This window comes from Stylophora pistillata, chromosome 7 (genome assembly GCF_964205215.1).
Source record: "Stylophora pistillata chromosome 7, jaStyPist1.2, whole genome shotgun sequence".
NCBI classification, from domain to species: Eukaryota; Metazoa; Cnidaria; class Anthozoa; order Scleractinia; family Pocilloporidae; genus Stylophora; species Stylophora pistillata.
This window is the reverse complement of record NC_142525.1, coordinates 27,090,253-27,111,730: the sequence shown is the minus strand read 5'-3', so window position 1 is coordinate 27,111,730 and position 21,478 is coordinate 27,090,253. Positions and strand designations below refer to the sequence as shown.

Below are 21,478 nucleotides of genomic sequence, written 5' to 3'. Positions count from 1 at the left end.
ATCCTTTAAATTTTGCTTTTAAAACATGGCTCCGGGGCCGTTCATTTACCGGGACTTTAGCGAAGCGGGCCCCTAGCCGCATGTGCTTAAATTTCACGTCACAGGGTTCAATAGGAACCAAAACATGCAGTTGATGGACAACTGTTCCTTTGGTTATTGCAAAAACGCATTATTTGAGTTAACAACGAGCCTCTCTGCTTAATTGACAATTGTTCACACATCTTCAATTTGACAATTTGTTTAATTTCGAGCGCGAACATAGATTGTTCAAGTATCACCAATTTTTATATTATTTACAGCACTGCCGGATATAATCCTCCCAACATCTCAAGAGATAAATTCAACGGTATTGTTGAGACTGCAAATAAAAATAGGAGCAGCTGATTCTTATAGCATTCAATTTCACTTCACGCTGTAAGATCACGGATTGCGACTACTTCGACTTCGGTGACACAGAGAGAGCTCAAGACTTAATCGGACTGATACAGGTAATTCCTCTCGAATAAAGTGAAAGAATAGAAAAATACTTGATGTTTGGCAGCAGAAAAAAAAAAGCCTCCGCTAGCTAGGCACTAAGCCTTAAAGATCCCGCGGAGGCTGGGCTTTGGAAGAAACAATCAAGAAAAGAATGGAATGAATATTACTTTTGTGGAATGTAGCTAGGACCGTGACTCTTTCTGTATGCCGACTTTGAACCGCCTAATAACTTCACCTCTAAATCAAAAAGCGAGTTGGCAATCACTGGAAAAGGATAAAACTACAACTAAAATTATTTATCGAAAAAAAAAAAAGAAGAGAAAGGGTAGGTCTAGGACAGGTGCAGTCGTGACATGTTTAAGTGAAAGCCAAGAGGGAAGATATCGCGGTTTTTGCCTCAGTAGAATCAGGCTCTAAAGACTCCGACTTGCATAGTAAGTGAAGTTAGTAAAAACGGTTGTTGCTTATTTTCAACACAAGTAGTCTATAGACGCAGAACATTTGAATTTGCTCAAACTTTATTTGATCAGTTTATTGATTTCGCTTAGTGTTCTGCATCCAATTGGTTGATGTCAAAACCCCGTATTTCATCCTGAATCAGGGGGGATAAAAAAGCTTTGTTTTCATCGGGTTCTTTGATTGCGAGTTTTAAGATAGCATCTGCATAACCATTATGAAACACGTTTGTTTTGTCACTAAGCTTCGCAGCAACTTAGCTAAGATCAAAGGTATTTCACTTGTACAGAAGTTAACCGTAACCTCCTGGAAAAATTGAGGAGAGAGACCGCCATCGTTGAAAAACTCAGAGAACACTTACAATGAATATATGAAGTTCGTATATTTTGAACTGCGGTTGTAGATACGCATGATGCCCGATCCTCGCAGTAGAGAGCGCTGTTTATGCAATAGCGAAAATCAGACCTGAAAAAAATCAGGCCTGTACGGGATTCGAACCACTGACCTCTGCGATACTAGTGCAGCGCTCTACCAATTGAGCTAACAAGCCGACTGGGAGCAGGCCGTTAAGTTGATTCGTAATAAACATATTTCATATGAAGTTCATATATTGTATCTGATTTATCATCACGGGTTTATTACAAATCAACTTAACGGCCTGCTCCCAGTTGGCTTGTAAGCTCAATTGGTAGAGCGCTGCACTAGTATCGCAGAGGTCAGTGGTTCGAATCCCGTACAGGCCTGATTTTTTTCAGGTCTGATTTTCGCTATTGCATAAATAGCGCTCTCTACTGTGAGGATCGTGCATCAAACGTATCAGAGAAAACTCTTGAAACTGTTATCACGACGAAAAATGAAAAATCTATCCGAAGATGGAAAGCACACCAGCATCCAAGCAACATTTTGCACCACAACCTTCTATGGAACGCCACTGCATCTGTTTGTTGTCGCGCTGAATATCTGCTTGAGCATAACTGCATTTACATGGAACGTTCTCATTCTCATGGCATTGCAGAAATATTCAGTTCGCTGAGGCGGATCCAGGGGTGGTTCGTGTGGTTCGGTCGAATCCCCTAAATTTTCCCTCAGAACGCTGGAAATCATGTTTCCAAAGACCTAATTTTGAAAATCTCAGGCCTCTCAGGAGGGAGACAATTCTCCGAACCTCCCTTGACTAAATCTTGGATCCGCCCCAGGTTCGCCCACCTACGAAATTGTTATTCCGCTGTCTCGCCACCACTGATCTCTGCGTTGGTCTAATTTCAGAGCCATTCCACGTTACTCACCTTATGTTTTCACAATCTCCTAACATTTGCCGTCTTATGGGAACACTGACCAGTATCGCAAGTGGAATATTTTGTGGGGTGTCATTAACAATATTAACCGCGATAAGCATGGAAAGGCTTCTCGCCCTGTTTATGGTAATGAGATATAGGGAAGTGGTGACTCTGAGACGCGTTCGTATTCTGGTAACCATACTGTGGGTCTCCTGTGGCATCAGCTCGGGGGCGGTTTGTCAGTCGTTGGTAATTATGTCGCTGTAGGAATAGTTAGCATCGTGGTGCTGTGTTTAATAATCTCTGTCTTCTGTCACGGGTAGATTTACTGCACTTTCAACCGACTCCAGATCCAGTTGGCACGCAATAATCCACAGGAAAATTCCAACAGAGCCGGAAGAGCAGTTCTCCTGAGCACACCACGATACAGAAAGACAGTTTCCTTCTCGTTGTGGCTGCAAATGGCGTTGGTGACTTGTTATCTTCCATTTGCAGTCGTGGCAGCTTTGTTTGCTTTCATCGGAGCACATTCACCAACTCTTGATTACGCTTGGCATGTGGCATTTTCCATTGTTATGTTCGACTCAGCTCTAAACCCAATACTTTACTTCTGAAAGAACCAAGACGTAAAGACACAATCAAAAGAGCTGGATTGTTTTAGATCAGATTGATTGACCTAACTGGGGTGGAATGGCTGAAAAATGTGCGCATATGCCCTTAACTCCGAAAACTGATCATTATCTATCGCCGGGAAAAGGGTGGGGGGAGGGAGGTTAGAGGATTTTGGTTATGTTACCTTAAAATTTACCTGACCCCCTCCCCAAGGTTCTCTAGTATTGTTATGACCCCCTCTCATTGTTAGTTAGTTTTCTATATTCCCCCCCCCCTTATGCTATATTGGCGACGACTGACCACCCTCCCTCCGTTCCCCCTTAAAACCATATGATCCCCCTCCCCCCAACTCCTCCGATTTCCCTCCCCAGGTGAGAAATTTAACTGGATAATGACGGATAGCTTAGTGGGAGAAACTGAAAATAGAAATCTGTTTCCATAGTAATCGGTAGCACAACTAGTTCTTGCAATAGTCCATTTTACCGTTGTGTGCTTGGTTGCCAAGCCTTTGAGCAGGAGTGAGGCTAGAGATGACCTTGTTATGATACAAACCTTGCTGCCTTTCAAATGTAAATCACTTTGTTATCATGCTAACTAGATACAGGTCTCTATCACAACAAGGTCATCTTTAGCCTCACTCTGAATCAAAGGCTTGGCAACTAAGTACACAACTGTAAAATGGCCTCTTGGGCAACTTGTTTGGCTATATAATTCTCTAGCATGGAAAGCTCAGTTTCAAAATCTTTTCCGTTCAGGAGCAAAAATCGCAAAGCCGACGTTTATAAATCTCTCAGATTTTAAGAAAGTTTTTCAACGTTTCCATTTTGCAGTGGTGGATTAGTGCAAAGAGAAAGAAAAACCCAAGAAATCAAGCGGTATCAACAAATTTCCCTCTTGACACCTCTCTTAAGCAAGCACTCCCTCTTGAAATTTTCAACGGGACGCATTTTTTATCTGGTTTAATTTCCAACGATGTTAAAAGAATGGAAGAACAAGCTTTCGTGCGGTTTTTCGGATTTCTCTTTGCGATACTTGAAGATTTGGGAAGAATTTTTCTACTTAACTACTCGATTGTTTGGAAGCTGTTACAGCAGTCATCTTCCTTTGTTTTCTCAAGTTGTGCCACATTTCGCCGGCATGTCCTGTTTTAGCATCGAACTGCGTCTGCGTAAAGTAGCAGAGTCTGATCAACGTATCTCCTTGATGAACTAGTCGGTTTGTGGGGTACCTAGAAGATGTGAATAATTCGCGAAGGTGAGGAGATGACAAAAAAAACCATAGTATAACTGTTTCCAGGAGCAGATTATTGCTGCTTTACTTAGTGTCTTTCTCGGCTAACTTTGTCCATCCATCCATGATCCATTCATCCGTTCATCTATACCCGAGTTTCCAATACCGAGCTGCATATATCCCCGGTTGATTTTTCAGACATGCGATCAGAGCCATCCACAAGAAGAGCATCCTTCACTACAGCTTGGATGGCTTGTTTTATAGTACAATAGCGATAAAAACGTAACCCTGACGTCAATCTTTACTCTGCTCTGATTGGTCAGACCATCTAACATCTTGATGTTTAATTTTGAGCTTCTCTCCTATGTCAGCATACTGAAACAAAATACTTGCCAAAAACATATTTTTGACAAGCGTTTTAAAAATTTGCTGAGCAACAAAATCTGCCTGCCGAGTTCACATTACGAGCAGCTTATGATACATGCTGACGAAGTTATCATACTCTACAAGAGACGTGTTTCTACAAGGGGCGGAAGTTTCCCTGAGTTACACGAAAAAGGCGTCATGAGTTCAACTACATTAGAAACCCGCATACAAGAACACCCATTTTTGGGGTTCAGGCTGATTGGGTTCTTATATATCGGGTATTTTAGGTGAAATCGCGGCCTGAAAGTGTTCTCAAGTGTTCTTAATTTTTTAGTTCTAAAAAATTGTAAGGGATTTACTAACTATGATGAAATACATAACTTTGAGAGAAAATTAATTCCAAATGCAGTTGTGGTACATTTGCTATGCACAGCAAGTGAAATTACTAGCATTTACACAGAGATCTTAGTGCAATACCACAGTAAAGCTACAGACACTGTTTGTTCTATTAAACTGAAAAGTGAACAGTTTTTATATTTAGGAACAATTTTCAGTTTTCAGGTTGAATGTGTTCTTATATATATACTCCTTTTTTACCAAATTTCAGCCTTCTTATCTACATGTTCTTGTATGCGGGTTTTTACTGTAATGACCCTCTGTGTAAAGAAGCTGTGAATGACAGTACTGAACTCTTGTTGGCAGAGAGATAAGACTTACAAAGATGCTGATGGACGTGAGGAATCTACATCTCTTTCTTAGGAAAGCAAGAGTTTAAAAACAGTACTAGAAGACCGTACAATTAACATTCAAGCTTTACTGGGACTACTTCAGAAGTTGTGCACTTGTTTCATTGAATTTTTTTTGTTTTATCTCCCATGGTAAGTTTTTAGTCGCTCTGACGAAGGGCTAATGTCCGAAATTTCAGCTTTAGAAACTTTGTACGGTGACCAATTGACGTTATCAACTCAGTTGATAAAACCAAATCAAAATTCTTGACTAGCTGTAATATCTTGAGGATACAAAATAATGATTTTAATTCTGATTTCCTCAAGTAGGAACAGAGGACCAGAGGAACAGTGGCAACTGAGGACCAGTGGGTATAGAGGACCAGAGGAACGGTGGGCACAGAGGACAAGTAGGAACAGAGGACCAGATGAACAGTGGACTCAGAGGGCTAGAGGAACAGTGGGAATAGAGGACCGGTGGGTACAGAGGACCAGAGGGCTCAGAGGACCGGAGGACCAGAAGACCAGAGGATAAGTGGGTGCAGACAACCAGAGGAATAGTGGGAACAGAGGACCGGTGCGTACAGAGGACGAGAGGAGCTGTGAGCTTCCAAATGCTATAGTATGAGAGCCGCATTTACAGCTGAGGCAGTTTTTGCAACCTGAATTCCTTTGTCCCAACTGTAACGAAGATGGTAAAGCCATTTCTTTAAGACCAAATGGATGGAAGGATGGTCGTTTACGTCGTCATACGCCGAGAAAAATGTATGGCTTAATTGGAAAAGTTTTGCTCTTAAGTCGTGTGTATTGTTGTTCTACTGGGCATGAAATTATTTGACATGATCCCATTATATTGGCCATGATAACAAGTCGAGTAAGAATACCTTTCTTACTTTCTCACAAAAGCAGAGTTACTAAAGAACTGCTTGATTTGTTTGTTTCTATGGTGCGAAATGGATTGTCCTTTTCACAAATTCACGATATTATGCTTGAACGGTTGGTTGCACGTGCGTCACCTGGAACAAGAAAGCAGGTTTTTGGAAGATTTAAACACTTATAGTGCCAGTCATCCAATCGTAATAGATTGTTCTTTTCCAGCGTTTTAGTCAGCAACAAGAATGTCCCAGTCGAAATACAATTTCTGAATTTTTTCTACATTACTTTGATTTGAATGAGAATTTGTTTATAAAACGTATGACATCAACCTCAGCGGAGGAAGAATGGCTGTGTTGCGATCACACTTTTGATATATCTGGCAGGATTGGATATGAGAGAAGAGAAGATAAAAAGTGGATTCGACAATACAATTCATTATTTTGCGTTATGAACGAAAAAGGACAAATTGTGACATGGCAACTAACTCAAACGAAATGTTTTGAAAACATCCGTCTCCTTCTACAACTACTGTTTTGGAGAATATCTAGCCAAGGAAAAATTGTTAAGGAATTTTGTATTGACAACTGCTGTCACCGGAGAAAGAAGTTACAAGAGGTTTTTGGAGCAAATCTTGTTGTAACTCCTAGATATTTTCCATGCTTTTCAGTGAGTTAGTACCAAGTTATTAAAGTGCCACCCGTTTTATTCTCCTTGCTTACAAGATCTACGGTTAATGTTCACGGAGATCCATCTGACCTCGGGTAGACGCGGTTAAAAGAAACTCCAGATCCAAACGCTCTTTTGAATAATGCTGAATTGTTTCTAAAGAAATGGGAAAATGTTGAAAGCAACAAAGGGAAGCCTATCTTACCAGAGGAAGCATTGAAGGAGGTGTAGAAAATCAAGGAACACATGAGGAAAGGCTGTTTGTAAGGTAAGTTTGAAGGCAACTTGAAAATTGTGCCCATTATAATATTTTTAAAATCCTTTTATTTGTTTTAAGTACTACTTTTAAGCAATAGAAACCTATATTCTCCTCTTCTCTTTTCTTGTTTTTTTTTATAAATCTCGTGCACATTTACTCATTTTAGTTGATATATGTAGATAAAAAAATTCTTAATTTTTCTTCTTGCAGCGGTGTGAATGAGTTTTTCTTTTCTTTTCTTATATTCTTAATTTTTCTTCTTGCACGGGTGTGATGAGTTTTTATTTTCTTTTCAAAACAAAAAGGCTATTTGAAGACTGCATGGTTGTTGCATAGAGTGTGTATTCTTTTTTTAGTTTGTTTCCAATCAAACGTGTAGCAAGACGAAAAAGATTTGGAACTTTTCCCAGTAAAAAGCGAAAAGCAAGTCTTTAGAAAGTTTTGCATACAGAGCTCGGCACGACTTAACTGTTTGGTTTAAAACGATCGCGCGACCCTCATGCATGAAACAGGCAATTTCTTATAGTATGTAAATCTCTCTCTTGAAACTTTTATAGTTTCCAACCGAAGCCAAACAATCATTTAGTGTTCTTTATAAACCGTGAATGACAACCTAGTTTTCAGGCGCGTGAGGCGCGAGCGCACTATTCAATTTGTTTTAAGTCGAGCTTGCGGCACAAAAACAGGTCGTGCGAGTAAATACAACTCTCCTTAAAAACTTCACAGTTTTGAACCAAATCCTTACAAACATTTGAAACAAGTACCATGGTTTAATACAAGTATTTGTTACAGAACATCGAGTGCGAAATTAATTAAGAGAAGACAAATTAGGGAAAGTGATTACTCTGCTTTAAGGTAGCACAATAGAGTTTTCGCCTGATTATGACGCGCACCGAAACGTATCAAAAGGGGCCCTCGCTATCCGTAACTGGACTTTTATTTGTCATTTTTCCAATTTGTTTTGATGAAATCTTCACTAACCTTGACAAAATGTGAAATTTGTCCTGTATATCATTTTAAATTGAAAAAGGGGTTTCAAAGGCAGTTTCTCCATTTACTAGATATAATTGTTTTCTACCTTTCCTCATTTCCAAATCAGGAGTGCGGCACAAATTACCACTATCCAACGAAAGCTAACTTTGTTTAGCACTCTAACAAGAACTTTGGCAAGAATAATTATCTAGCACGTGGCCGATATTTCCAAGGAGCTGAGTGTTGTTTTATCTCTGTAATTATCAAAGCAATTGATTAAGAACAGTAAACACACAGTAAAAAGTATTCTCCGTGTTCAATCTTGGTGACCTTTCGCTGTGTACTTTTGATGAAACAACCAAATAGAGTAACTTTCAAGGACAACTTATGATTTCCTTGAAAAAATACTCTTTTCTCCAAAATTTGAGTGGCAAAAGTTGGGGTGGGGATTTTCTGCGAACGCCGCTTATACGGCGGCGTTTATGGCAACTTTAAATCATTCCTATGATTCTCTTCTTTCATTAATTGGCAATATGAGGGCCGCAAATATGTGAAACGTTACGCCAAATCCAAGGAAATTCTACCTGAGGGAATACGATGAATCTCATTCTCCCAAACAAATTATTGAGTAATACTTCGTTTACCTTGATATCTGAGCATACGTAAACATTTGAATCTTGCACGGTCAAATAACCCTATGGAGGCTCGTTAATACACACGGTGAAAAAAAAAGATATCAGATTCGGAAGAGGTGAGAATCAGCGGTCCATCGAGTGAGATAGGAGAACATCAAGAGGCGTAAGATGACTGCACAAAATGTCCCCCTTTCAACTAATTACGCAAGAGGATTGATGTTCGTGAACAAATAGACAATTTTTAGTAGGTTAATCACCTTTTTAAATACACAGTAACAAGATCTTTACCTCGAATCGCGAAACTAAACTGTAATATGTAAATCTGAGGAGAAGATCCCTAGCTTTTCCAGATACCACTCCTGAGAAAGGCATTCTCTCATTGCTTGTGCTTCGTTTCGGTTTTCCACCTCACATTTGTGATGCGTGAACGTTTTCATAGAAATGTAAGTGATATGTGACTTATTCTAATATTTTCTTGTTGTTGTTGTTGTTGTTCTTTAATAAGGAATTGCCCCGGGAAGAGGAACTAACAGAAATGAAGTACTACACAGATGGATCGGTCATCTTTTTAGTGGTAGTGGAGTGGGAGTTCGTCTCGCTTATGCTCTGTTGATGATAGTATTCGATCGCAGAAATCACAAGGACAGAAAGTCATCGTGCGTCCTTCCAGAGGAAACCGGTGTGCTTCACGAAAGACTCAAGTTAGTAGAATCTGTTCATTCCACGACAAGCCAAATCTTTGAAAGATCAGACGAAATATTCGGCATTGGGTTGGAAACTTTTGACAAAAGGGAAATAACTAACGAATTAACAGAGCCACAAAGTGATTCTAATAACCATGCGACCCCTGTGAGTCACTTTGCTGCGATTGACATATTGAACAAGGCACAGTCAAACATGGCTATGTTTAAAGCCTAGCGAGTCTTAGTAATTCAGGAACAGAAGTGTCACATCGTCACTTTTCTTATTTAAACGCGTCAGTAACTTTGTTTTCTAACGTTGAACTCAGTACGGATCGAGATGTCATCGAGCACGATAAACGGATAGACGACATTTTGAAGAACTGGTCAATGTCCCGGGAGCATATTCCCAGAGATGGAGATTGGTGTTTTCGAGCTGTGGCAAGGAACATTATTCGCATTACAAGGACAGGAGAAATACATTGTCAAGTGGTTGAGCATTTAACTAATCTCGGTCTTTTCAAACAGAGCGAAGACAGTTTAGTCACCAAACTGAGAGAATTAACCATTTCAGAGTGGTCAGGAGGAAACAGGCAACACTATGAAAACTTCCTAACCACTGACAATTTTGAAAACGAAGTTGAGCGGTTTTCCCATCGTGGTTATTTTACTGGAGAGCTGGGAAATCTTATGGTTCTAGCCATGGCTAACTTTTTAAAAATGCCAATTGGGATCTTTTCATCTCTGGAAAACTTCCCAACTATTCCTATACTGCCACGTCAACAGTCACGTGGTATGCCTCCCTTGTTTATATCATTTAATGCTGCTGGTTGTGGGCACTACGACTACTTCTGTCGAGAAAATTATCTCTCGGAGCCAAGAGAAAAGATAGGCGAAGAAATAAAGAAGGAAGAAAAACGAGCTTAAGTGTTTTGCTCCTGTGGAGTCAGCACGAAAAGCCAAGGGTCAGTAGAAAATATTCACAATAACATTATTGGTTCATACTCGAGCAGGTGCAAGTGTCTCAAAGCTCGAATAAGTTGCTCCGGAAGTTGCACATGCCGCGGTTGTTCAAATCCATTTGGACAACGTCAATTCGAGGGTGCAAATATTTAGTGCGGTGCACCACGCAAACGGCGAAAGTATGATTTCAAAACTTGAAAAAGCATACCTCACAAGCCTACCTCCATATGAAAGGAGAATCGCCACGAGAGGGAGCACTGACAAGGGAGGAATTCTTTTTCGTGGAAAAACTTGTACAACTGTCCCTTGCAAGCGAGAAGGAACTGAATACACTTCCTCTCTGCTGACCCACTACAATCGTGTTCAATCTATCAGTTGCACCCTAGAGCCTAAGCCGTTACTGCTCAGAAAAAAAATCAAATGAACGAATCAAGCGAGCCATTGCAGCTCACAGTCACGGCGCAGCCATTATGGCGGCAATACTCAAAAGACAAAGTGAACTATGTTCCTCAAAGAAGTGAATACCATCAAAGGTGCCGAGGAATGCGATAAATTTTTGTCTTGCTTTCTTGATTTTTTGTTACTGTTGCGTATATGACAAACAGTCATTTCAAAAACGTATAGATCTTGTCGCTATATTAAGCTATAAAATATTACTAGTTCTGGATAATTTTTTCATGAAACTTGAGGAGAAGTTTTTAAAGTAGTTATGTTGGCCACAATTCTTTTTTCCCATGTTCCCCACTGTTCTCCCATTCCTTTGCACCCAAACTTCCTCTGGTCCTCTGTACTCACTTTTTCCCACTGTTTCTCTGGTCCTCTGTACCCATTGGTCCTCGGTACCCACTGTTCCTCTGGTCCTCTGTGCCCACTGTTCCTCTGTTCCCACTGTTCCTCTGGTCCTCTGTTCCCATTGTTCCTCTGTTCCCACTGTTCCTCTGTTCCCACTGTTCCTCTGTTCCCACTGTTCCTCTGTTCCCACTGTTCCTCTGTTCCCACTGTTCCTCTGGTCCTCAGTACTCTCTGGTCCTCTGTGCCCACTTTTCCTTTGGTCTCACTGTTCCTCTGGTCCTCTGTTCTCTCTGGTCCTCTGTTCCCATTGGTCCTCAGAGCCCACTGTGCCCACTGTTCCACTAGTCCTTTGTGCCCACTGTTCTCTGTACCCACTGTTCCTCTGGTCCTTTGTACCCACTGTTCCACTGGTCCTCAGAGCCCACTGTGCCCACTGTTCCACTAGTCCCTTGTGCCCACTGTTCTCTGTACCCACTGTTCCTCTGGTCCTTTGTACCCACTGTTTCACTGGTTCTCTGTGCCCACTGTGCCCACTGTTCCATTGGTCCTCTGTGCCCACTGTTCCTCTGTGCCCACTGTTCCATTGGTCCTCTGTGCCCACTGTTCCTCTGGTCCTCTGTGCCCAATGTTCCTCTTGTCTTCTGTACCCACTGTTCCTCTGGTCCTTTGTACCCACTGCTTCACTGGTTCTCTGTGCCCACTGTGCCCACTGTGCCCACTGTTCCATTGGTCCTCTGTGCCCACTGTTCCTCTGGTCCTCTGCGCCCACTGTATGAGAGACCAGCCGACAGCAGTTGTTTGTTTACCGCGCGTTGTACTGGGCTTTGCGTGTGCGGCCTGGTAACGAGTCTATTGCGCAACTTTTAAAGCATTTGAGGACAAATTTCGAAGGGTTGTGCAACTTTTAAGAATTTCAAGGATGCATCAATGTATGGTAATTCATGATTTATTTAGCGGGAGATTAGTTCTGCTGTGTACCTATGCGAGACTGACCAACTATAGAACTACAAAATAATTGATGATAATGATTGGAATAAGACAATTATCGACCTAAATCAATCGATAACATAGTTAGAGATATTAGAAGTCAGCCAATTTCTAAAATATGCCATTGGAACATTTTGCTCTATCATCAATTTCTAATTGTTCCTATTTAGCTCGAGACCCAATTCAATGCAGTGGCTTTGTTCCTGAAAGTGGATCGACCAATTTAGTTCTTGACACTGTAATGTTTAATCACGATGTTTAACCCTTTTACCTCTAGGAATGATTAGCATCTAATTTCTCCTTACAATTTCACCCCTGAATCACACATTAAGGCCATGAGAATAGCGGAAATGATCATTAACTAAAACAAAAACTCTTGATTGTTGAACAAATTCTCCTTGTCATCACCTTTAAAAAATGTATAGAGAACAGTATGGAGAATCTACACACTGATGTTAAGAAGTAAAGGCTTAGAGACTGTCTGAACTTATATATAAGTCTCACGGGGGTCTTAGCCTAAGGATATGACACCAGTATATCATAGGACAGATCTGTATCAGGACGAAAAGTTTCCATATACAGTAGAACCTCGATTTAACGAAGAGCCAAGGGACTGGGGAAATTGGTTCGATATATCGAGGGTTCGTTACATAGAGGTTCGTTAAATCGAGGTTCCACTATAAAATGAAACAGAAAAGGATTCAAACTTGTGTTGAGTTCATGACCTTAATGTTATTGATTTAAGGATAGTATAATATACTATAGATTATTCTGATAGCTGTCAACTAAATATGTTCGCTACAAACGCTGTGGACAAATTTCTAAGTTTATGTTTTTCATCGCAGAAATGAAACTGATCCATGAGCATCCTTCAACTTTAAAACGAAAACTTCATTAGTATGTCACCGTTAACTAAGTATCTCTTTAAAATCTTTGCGGTGCTGATCTGAACCCTTAGCGCCCCGCAAATAGTATTCTCATCATGTTCTTAATTATCTAACTGACATTGCTTTTGTACACATTCTTTCTCCAAATACCGTTTTAATGGCGTTTCTCAAAGAGCGTAGTCTCCAACAATATACCAATGGATTCAGCGAGCTGTTCAGAAAGGCAATCGTCGATGCGTACATAAAGGCCGTTTTCACTGGAGTGGTGTATCCCAACACCTTGTAGGCCAGTATAACGCTCATAAGAGGTGCAAAACAAGCCGTGAAAATACCAACGACGACAATCATCGCCATGGTTGACTTCTTGTAGCGTAGCATATTTCTTAAGCGACTTGTGGTTTGATTGATTTGTTGCCCGCATCTCTTCACTTTCGTCTCTACAGCTTGAATTTGACGCTCGTGTCGTTTAACACATCGCAAGATTTTAATGTAGGCCAGACAAATAAAGAGAAAACAAAACGCAATTATTGTGATTGAAATGGCAGCGTAAGCCTCTGGGCGCAAAACAGAAACCCGGAGGACGGCGAGGATGATAAAAACGCCCCAGAAAAACGCCACCGCGGAGAGGACTCGAGTACAGGTGAATACTTTGTTGTAACGCAAATGGAAGTACAAAGCCAGCCATCTTTCCGCAGCTATTCCTGTAATTGTGAGCACTGAAGCTCCTGCTGTAATATTCCCCAGTGACTCGAGCATCATTCTAGAAGTACAATACATTTCGACACAGTGGAGCATTTCACCGACCTTATGAACGACAAAGCATGGCTGGGTTAACAAACCAACTGCTAAATCACTGAAGGCGAGGCAGCAGATGAAGACGTTTGACGGCGTATGAAGGGAAGGCGTTTTCCAAACACTGAAGATCACAATGGAATTTCCACCAACAGCTGATGCAGAGAGGACGAAGTTGACAACCGTAGTTACGATGTGGGCGACGAAGAGGTATTCAGCCGAAGCGAAATTCACATCATATAGGAAGCATTCTTTGATGTCGAAGATGACTGGAGTGGCAGATTGTGCAGAAAATTTCGTAAAGTTCTCGTTGGACTGTAACTGCATGTCTCGCGCCATTTTGTTTAAAGAAGTTTTTGAAGAGTAAAAATATAAAAGAAATTTGTAAATCTTCGCTCAGTGCCGTTTAAGGTAAGTTTTCATTTTCTACTATAATATGACGCACCAGAAACTGGTACTATCGTGCCTAAATTAAATAAATATTTACTGTACACGTTAGCATATCTAAAAAAAGAGTCAATTTGAGTTATGAGCTTATGTCACTCGATTTAGTTTATTCGCATATAGATTCATCCATCTCCCTGGGGTCTTTGAAAAGATGATTCCTGACGCTGTGGGAGAGAAAAAAAAATTGCCCATTTAGCATAATCGTTGCAAGTTTTGAAGAGACGATGGAATGAATCATGCCACCCAATCTGACAATTCAGCGTCTTTCAGTTTCTCCGAAATGCTAACATGTACACAACCTGGTTATGAGGTACCCTAATTCATTCTAAGTGTCAGACTCCCCATCTTCTTGCTCAGTCCAAAGACCCTAGATTTCAAATGTTAATCTCAGTTTTTTATCTTTTTTTCTATTCTTAGTTCATTGTTACCATCATGAATACCGAGTGGGTTCTTGAAGACGTCGCAAGTTTAAGGTTACCGTGCACCTTCAGGGGTTTCTCACGTGCAAGCTATGTAGCGCGTCCGGTTTAAACTGTAGATATCTAAATCCCTCTATCAAATTAAAGCTTATAGGACTGGCTATCAGAATATACCAAAAATTTTGAAAAAAAATTAATTGTCGAATATTTCACGACTTTTAAATGCGAGCGCCCGAATCACCTTTTGAACGTTACATGTTAAAGCGAATTTTGTTTTACGCTTGTTTAATGTGTTCCTCGCCCCGTTTCCGGGGCCAAAGCGCTAAAAAAAATGTGTCTAGCTGCGATTTGCCATATTCAATTTCAGTGAAAAGCTACAGAACATTTTTGAAATAGGATTAAAAAAATGTGGAGCGATCGTACAAAAATCACTCTTGAAAAAGAATTATTTAGAAACAAAAAATTCGGAGACAGCTTTGGTTTTTATATGTAAAACTAGCTACTGTCAAAATTTGAGAGCAATCGAACAAATTCCCTTTGACTTGTAGCTCTTAAAAGGTGATTCGGGCGCTCGCATTTAGAAGTCGTGAAAAATTCCACAATTCATTTATTTTGAAAATTTTTGGTATAGTCTGATAGCCAGTCCTACAAGCTTTAATTTGATATAGGAGTTTAGATATCTACAGTTTAATTCGGGCGCGCTACATCGCTTGCACGCGAGACACCCCTGAAGGTGGACAGTAACCTTAAGAAGATCTAACTGGACAAAAGCTTTTTAATTTTTTCCTTTCATGTACTCGTAGCCCGAGCTTTCCTAAAATTCGAAACAACATCATGCCTGAATTTTGAAAATAAAGGCTTCTTGATTTCTTTTCTTGTTATTAAAAAAAAAAATCCAAAGAAACACAAAGCAAAGTTAAACAAAACAAAACAAAACCGAACGAATGTCTGTATCTTAACAACTGTGCACCCACCCCACCCTACCCCTAACCCAACAACATTCGACTGATATCAGGGTTAATGTTGGATTAGGGGAGGGGTGGGTGCGCAGTTGCTCATGTAGGTGCGCAGATGCTCCGCAAAAACGAAATGTAGACGTCTTCAACGCCAGAAATGTAACTCATGGTATCAATTAATCAAGACAATGACAGCACCATGATGAAAACTGCTTTGTCGCCCTGCTGTCTCAGTATAATTGATGATCAAAGCCAATTACGATTCCTTCTCTTTATTTACAAAGATTTTTGCCTAGACACACTCTCTTTATCTCCCTCCTCTTGGATTCAGAGAGGTTTCCGCCCTAGTTGCGAAGTCGAAACCGATTTAGGCCCGGTTCGAAGCAATGACTTATTTTGGTACATACATACATCACATACATACGTTTGGGGACCCAAACGTACGTCGGCCTTACTGCGAACCAATTTAAAACAAGATTTAGAAACCATACAGCTTCATTTAGACATGAGAACAAAAGGAACGCAACAGAGTTGAGCAAATATATCTGGTCCCTAAAGGATGCTGAAACGGAGTTTTCCGTGACATGGAAAATAATGGCTCGCGCCAGGCCGTACTAGAATACTACAAAGAGATGCAATCTTTGTATAACTGAAAAATTCTTCATCATATGCAGAACAGGGGCGGGCACCCTAAACAAAAGGAACGAACTGGCGAGTTCGTGTCGGCACTCAACTAAATACTTGATAGGGCATGCTTAAACCACCAACTTAAAAAAAGGATCGTTAGTCAACCAGTAGCTTATGCATCTGACGAGAGAGGCCTTTTTAACCCTTTCGAAACAGGTCCGTAGTGCGAGGTTTTAATTTTTTATTTTTCTATACAATTGTTTACAAAGCTCCAGGATTGTAGAGCACTTTCCGATTCGAGGATAAGGTTTTTTACGTTTACATACATACATGCATACATACATACATACATACATACATACATACATACATACATACATACATACATACATAAATACATTTTATTGTGTTTTGGGATAAAAGTACAGTAACATGCCCGCGGGTAGCTAAGCTAATCTAGGCGGGTTATGTTTACAGGAATTAGATACAACTAAATACAGCCAAAAGTCACAAGAGAACTAAAAAAGTTAGAATTGACAACAATGATTAGAGAATACTGATAAACTAATGATATCACTAATAATAAATGACAACAGTCTTGACGGGAGATTACTGATACATTAAACGATATAAGAATACATATCAACTGATCAATCAAGAGGAAGATAAATTCAACTCAACTTTTTTAACGATTTCTGGAAGATCAATATAACAATCTTCTGAAGCTAGGATCTCAAAAAGTGTTTCGTTTATTTTCCTCTTGAAGGCATTTTTTGAAAGTTTTCTAAAAGATACAGGCATTTCATTCCATATTTTTGTTCCGATTCTAGAAAATGAATTCACTTGAATTGAGAGCTAGTCTGGAACTTTGTGTGTAAAAGTTATTAGAGGCAGAGGATCGAGTATAATAAGAATGAATATCAGAGACATCTCGAAAATATGTTTTGGTAGAAATAATATTATGTTTGGTCGATTGAATAAAAAGCAAAATAAAACAGAACAAAACAAACATTCAACTGAAAGAGACCCAAGAGCTCCTTTCTTTCCATCTTATGTAAGCTTGCTGAGATAAAATTTAGTTCATGTGGAAGTGATTTTGTACGGTCTGAAAACTTTTATTTCATATTCGAAACGCTAATTAATTAATTAATTAATTAACAAACTCCGTGTTTATGTATATTTCTAGATTTTTCTCCACCGCATGATAACACACAAGGCAAATATTTTGGTTTTTCTTCCTCTCTTTCTTTAAATTAAGCCTTTTTTTAAATTCCAGTTCACTGATTTTATTCAATCAGCACCACCGTTAGGTTTTTTTGCATGTGACTTTTTTGGGTCCGTGTAGTTTTGCCAAACGATTCATTATCTAAGCGGATGAAGGATAGTCAATGATACACGTAAAATATTGGCTGAAGTCTTTAAACAATGCATCAACAATGCGTCAATATCGAAAAAAAAAATTTCGAAACGTGTCATGATTAAAGCTTCCTTGAACCCTGTACAACATTACAATTTGGTTTTATCAACTAAGTTGAAATTGTGAATTGGCCACCGTAAAGAGTTAAAAAGCTGACGTTTCGAGCGTTAGACACTCGAAACGTCAGCTTTTTAGCTCGTTACGGTGGCCAATTTACAATTTCAACTTAGTTGATTTAACCATGCAAATTACCTTGTTACCGGCCCCCATCAACGTGGCGCCACAATTTCTTTAGAAACTTACCCCTTTTCTTCTCCACATTGTTTTTTATACACTTGCCATAATACCTACAACGAGAATTTGCCGTAACAATCAAGAGTCAGCGATCAATTCTTTTGTTCAATTCCTTATGTTTGGCTCAGTGGTGATGCTGCGAGGAAAAACTTAATGATAGTCATTCTCAAAGGTTAAAGGGTAAAACTTGGTTTGATGCAGTGTTTTACATATTGGACTTATTAAAACTTTCCTTCCTCTTATGAGATAAGTGTTTTGCCAACCTATTCATGAATTTCATAGAATTGTCCTCTGTGAACATCAAAATTGACAATTTTGACAATTTCTTCCGCAATTTCGTGCCGAATCAATAACTTTTAGAATATTTTTCCCTTGTGTATCTTTGCTTTATAATTATTATCCAAATATGCTTCATAGAGTAGAAAAAGCGCACAAGACGAGTATAAATATCACGCGATATTTGTACTCAAGAATTATCCGCGAAATTCGCTTGCACTGAAATAATAATTTGGCGTGCTGGATAATAAATCTCTTATTAAACGACTTCTTTTGTAGTATCGCTGAGTATTTTTACTCGTTGTTTGTATTTTGACTCGGCCTACGGGCTCGTCAAAATACGGCACAACTCGTAAAAGTACTCAGCGATACTACACAACGAAACGTCTAATGAGATTTATGTATTCTTTGATATTTGTACATTGCCTTTGATATTTTTACCATAAATTATGCATAAACACGAAGTAATTATTATCTTCCTACCGCGAAAAACCGTTTGACATTCAGTGCTTGAGCGAGATGGTTATTCCAAAAACGCACCCCACTGTAAGCTGATATTGTTGAGTCAGATCCTCTCTCTAGATAATTTACTAAAGAGTCGGCGTCGGCTGGCTGAACTTGCCTTCATTAGTCTTAAGCAGGTGTTATATGAAAGATCTCGCGCGCCACTAAAGGATATGGTGATCACCAACGGAACAAACAGTTCGCCGGCCAATTTCTCTCTTGAATGTTTTCTTTTGGACATTAATTTGGATTTCACAAAACACCTTTTCATCGCGCATATTCTGACTACAATTTTAAACTGCGTATCCTCGTTCACAGCTGCTGCCGGTAATTCTGTGGTAGTTCTAGCAGTCTGGAGGAACCCAGCCCTTCACACGCCGTCAAATGTGTTTCTTTGCTGTTTGGCACTCAGCGATCTGACCGTCGGTTTAATTGCTCAACCATGTTTCGTGATCCACAAGATCGGGGAACTTCTTCAAGACTACAGCATGTATTGCACCACGAGGATACTGACAGAATCGCTGGGATACATAACGGCAGGAACTTCAGTTCTAACCATGACCGGTATAGCGATCGAAAGATACCTCGCACTATATCTGCATCTCCGTTACACAGAAATTGTAACCACGAAACGCATTTTAATCACTGCCTCTGGTCTCTGGATTTTTTTTATCCTCTTAACCGCTTCCAGGTTTTGGATTGCCAATGATGAAATTTTTAGTAATTTCATAATTCCAGTAATATTCTGCAGCTTGATAATCACTTTCTTGGCGTATACTAGAGTTCTGAAATACGTCCGCCGCCACGAGAAACAAATAAAGGCAACATCAACAGTTCATTGCCAGGTGAACCATCAACTTACAAGGATAATGCGATACAAAAAATCAACTTTGACGATGGTGTTAATCGTGGGGATTTTCGTCTTCTGTTATATTCCGTTTCTGTGCGTGAAAATTGTTCACAAGGTAGAGGGCTACACCACGAGCGTCAAGACAGCTTACTTGTATGCATCGACAACTGTGTTTCTCAACAGCTCCTTTAACCCTCTGGTCTATTGCTGGCGCATGTCAGACATACGGAGAGCTGTTAAACAATTGTGTTTTCGATGCCTTGGAAAGAAGAATTCAGTGATTACCCCTTCAGCGTTAACGTTGGCGGAATTTCGGCCAAGAAGTTGCTTGAGCGTAAGCCTTGATGTAACCCAGCGCCAATCGCAAAGCGCAGCTTGCTCAGTCGTAGAGACCAAACTTCTATGCCGAGAAACCTTGAAGAGTACATCTAATTTGGAGGAAGTAGGACTTCAAGCCAACTGCTAAAGGTTCTTTCCGACAATTTGTTTTGAAAAATGCGTCATACCCAATTCCAACTCTCTTTGACAACTAGTTTCACGGATAAAAGAAAGCAAACTTGACATGGCTGAATTTCATGATTTTCTTACCTTTTTTAATGAATACAGGCCAATCACAAATTACAGAGTTTTCACTGATAAGTAAGTAGAATAAGGATTTTTTTAATTTATGTATGTCTCTTTCAGCCCCTAACCAACATATTTAGCACCAGTGGAAACCAATTTGACGACAAATTTTTTTTTTTCACCTTAAAGAAATTGTAGCTAAAACCATTTAGTGATATTGAAAATTAAAGGGTCGCCAACAATTGATTTTAGATTATTCAAGGAGGCCAAAAATAATCCAACATAGAAGACCTTATGACAAATGGTCTTTCTTTGTTTCTACCCAAAATAACTTATAATATTCCTCAGCGAGATCATCTCGAGTAGACCGTAAAAAAGCGTTTGTATAAGTGGGGACATTCCCAATTCTAATCTAGCAGTCGCCTTTATCTTTACATGATTTACGAATTTTACAACAGGTGTAAAAAAGCTAGAGTTCTTAAAAGTCTCTTTACAAGAGGACGAAACTTCTAAATTAATAGTTTGAAGCCAAAAAAAGGAACACAGATAAGTTTGGTTATAAGTGTTTGGTTTTGTATTGCACTTTTCAAATGTCTCGTAACCTTCCTTCATGTTGGATGCTCTGTTCTTAGTTTCAAGTTGCTTAGGTAAGGTTCCGCTAGCTAGATGGCTGTTGTTCTCAGCACAGTTTTATTCACTATAGATTAAGCAATTGACCTATGAAGTAAGCCCTTAATATATATTGGACATCGTCAGACTGATAAAGTATTGTTCAATGTGCCAGAAACACACGAGGTGGGCACTAGTTTTACTAATACAGTTTGAACGACACGTTCAAAATTCACAAAATGCCGGCCGGCTTTGAAGTGCAGTCCGAAAATCAGTTTTATTTCATGTCGGCTTGAGTGTTTAAGCCGTCACTTTAGAGTTATGTAATCGGTCAACTTGAATTCCTAATAATTTGGTTTTTCATTTTTATAATCCGCCCGGCCGTTGATAGCTTCTGTGGTCAGTAAACAAGTTAGAACTGATGTAGCTAGATCTAGGGTCACTGTGGGATGTCCGCATTATGTTCGATGTTTCGAGGTAACAATGCTAATTCTTTGTGCTCAAAAAATGTATGCTCCATTGTACTTAACATAAAAATAAATGAGATAAATGAATAGAAAACAGTAGAGGGGTTTTTAACTTTTTAGTTCGAGTTTAAATGGAAACAAGTCAAATACATCTGTGGGACTCTTGAAATGTTTACCTAGCGGGGGCTTAAAATGTTTCACATGTTGATGAGCTTGTGTCTCATAAGGAAAAACACTTTATGAAATACTTAGAGTAAAAGAAATGTTTGTTTGTTTTTTTTTTTCATTTTATTTTTTAATCTTCTGTTTATTTGTCACGCCGACAGTATGCAAACAACCCTAATTTCGACCTGCGTTGGACACCAGGAACTGCATTTTTCTCAGCTTTATAAAACC

At 39.6% G+C, this 21,478-nt stretch overlaps 2 protein-coding genes and 1 pseudogene across 3 annotated transcripts; 2 read left to right on the top strand and 1 right to left on the bottom strand.

Annotated features, from left to right (window-relative positions):
* Positions 1-1,786: 1,786 nt before the first annotated feature.
* Positions 1,787-10,705, top strand: LOC111336111 (uncharacterized; annotated as a pseudogene). Its single transcript, XR_015989201.1, has 4 exons — positions 1,787-1,957; positions 2,130-4,076; positions 5,471-6,953; positions 9,057-10,705. The product of XR_015989201.1 is annotated as an uncharacterized LOC111336111 (transcript).
* Positions 10,706-11,801: 1,096 nt separating this feature from the next.
* Positions 11,802-18,456, bottom strand: LOC111336092 (melanocyte-stimulating hormone receptor). Its single transcript, XM_088728587.1, has 2 exons — positions 17,822-18,456; positions 11,802-14,263 (listed from the first exon to the last, which is right to left on the bottom strand). The coding sequence occupies exon 2, from the start codon at positions 13,989-13,991 to the stop codon at positions 12,966-12,968; it is 1,026 nt and encodes a 341-aa protein (XP_088584713.1). The 5' UTR covers positions 13,992-14,263; positions 17,822-18,456; the 3' UTR covers positions 11,802-12,965.
* A 178-nt stretch (positions 18,457-18,634) lies between these two features.
* LOC111336349 (melanocyte-stimulating hormone receptor-like) lies at positions 18,635-21,181 on the top strand. Its single transcript, XM_022942433.2, has one exon. The coding sequence runs from the start codon at positions 18,766-18,768 to the stop codon at positions 19,906-19,908; it is 1,143 nt and encodes a 380-aa protein (XP_022798168.2). The 5' UTR covers positions 18,635-18,765; the 3' UTR covers positions 19,909-21,181.
* The last annotated feature ends 297 nt before the right edge of the window (positions 21,182-21,478 follow it).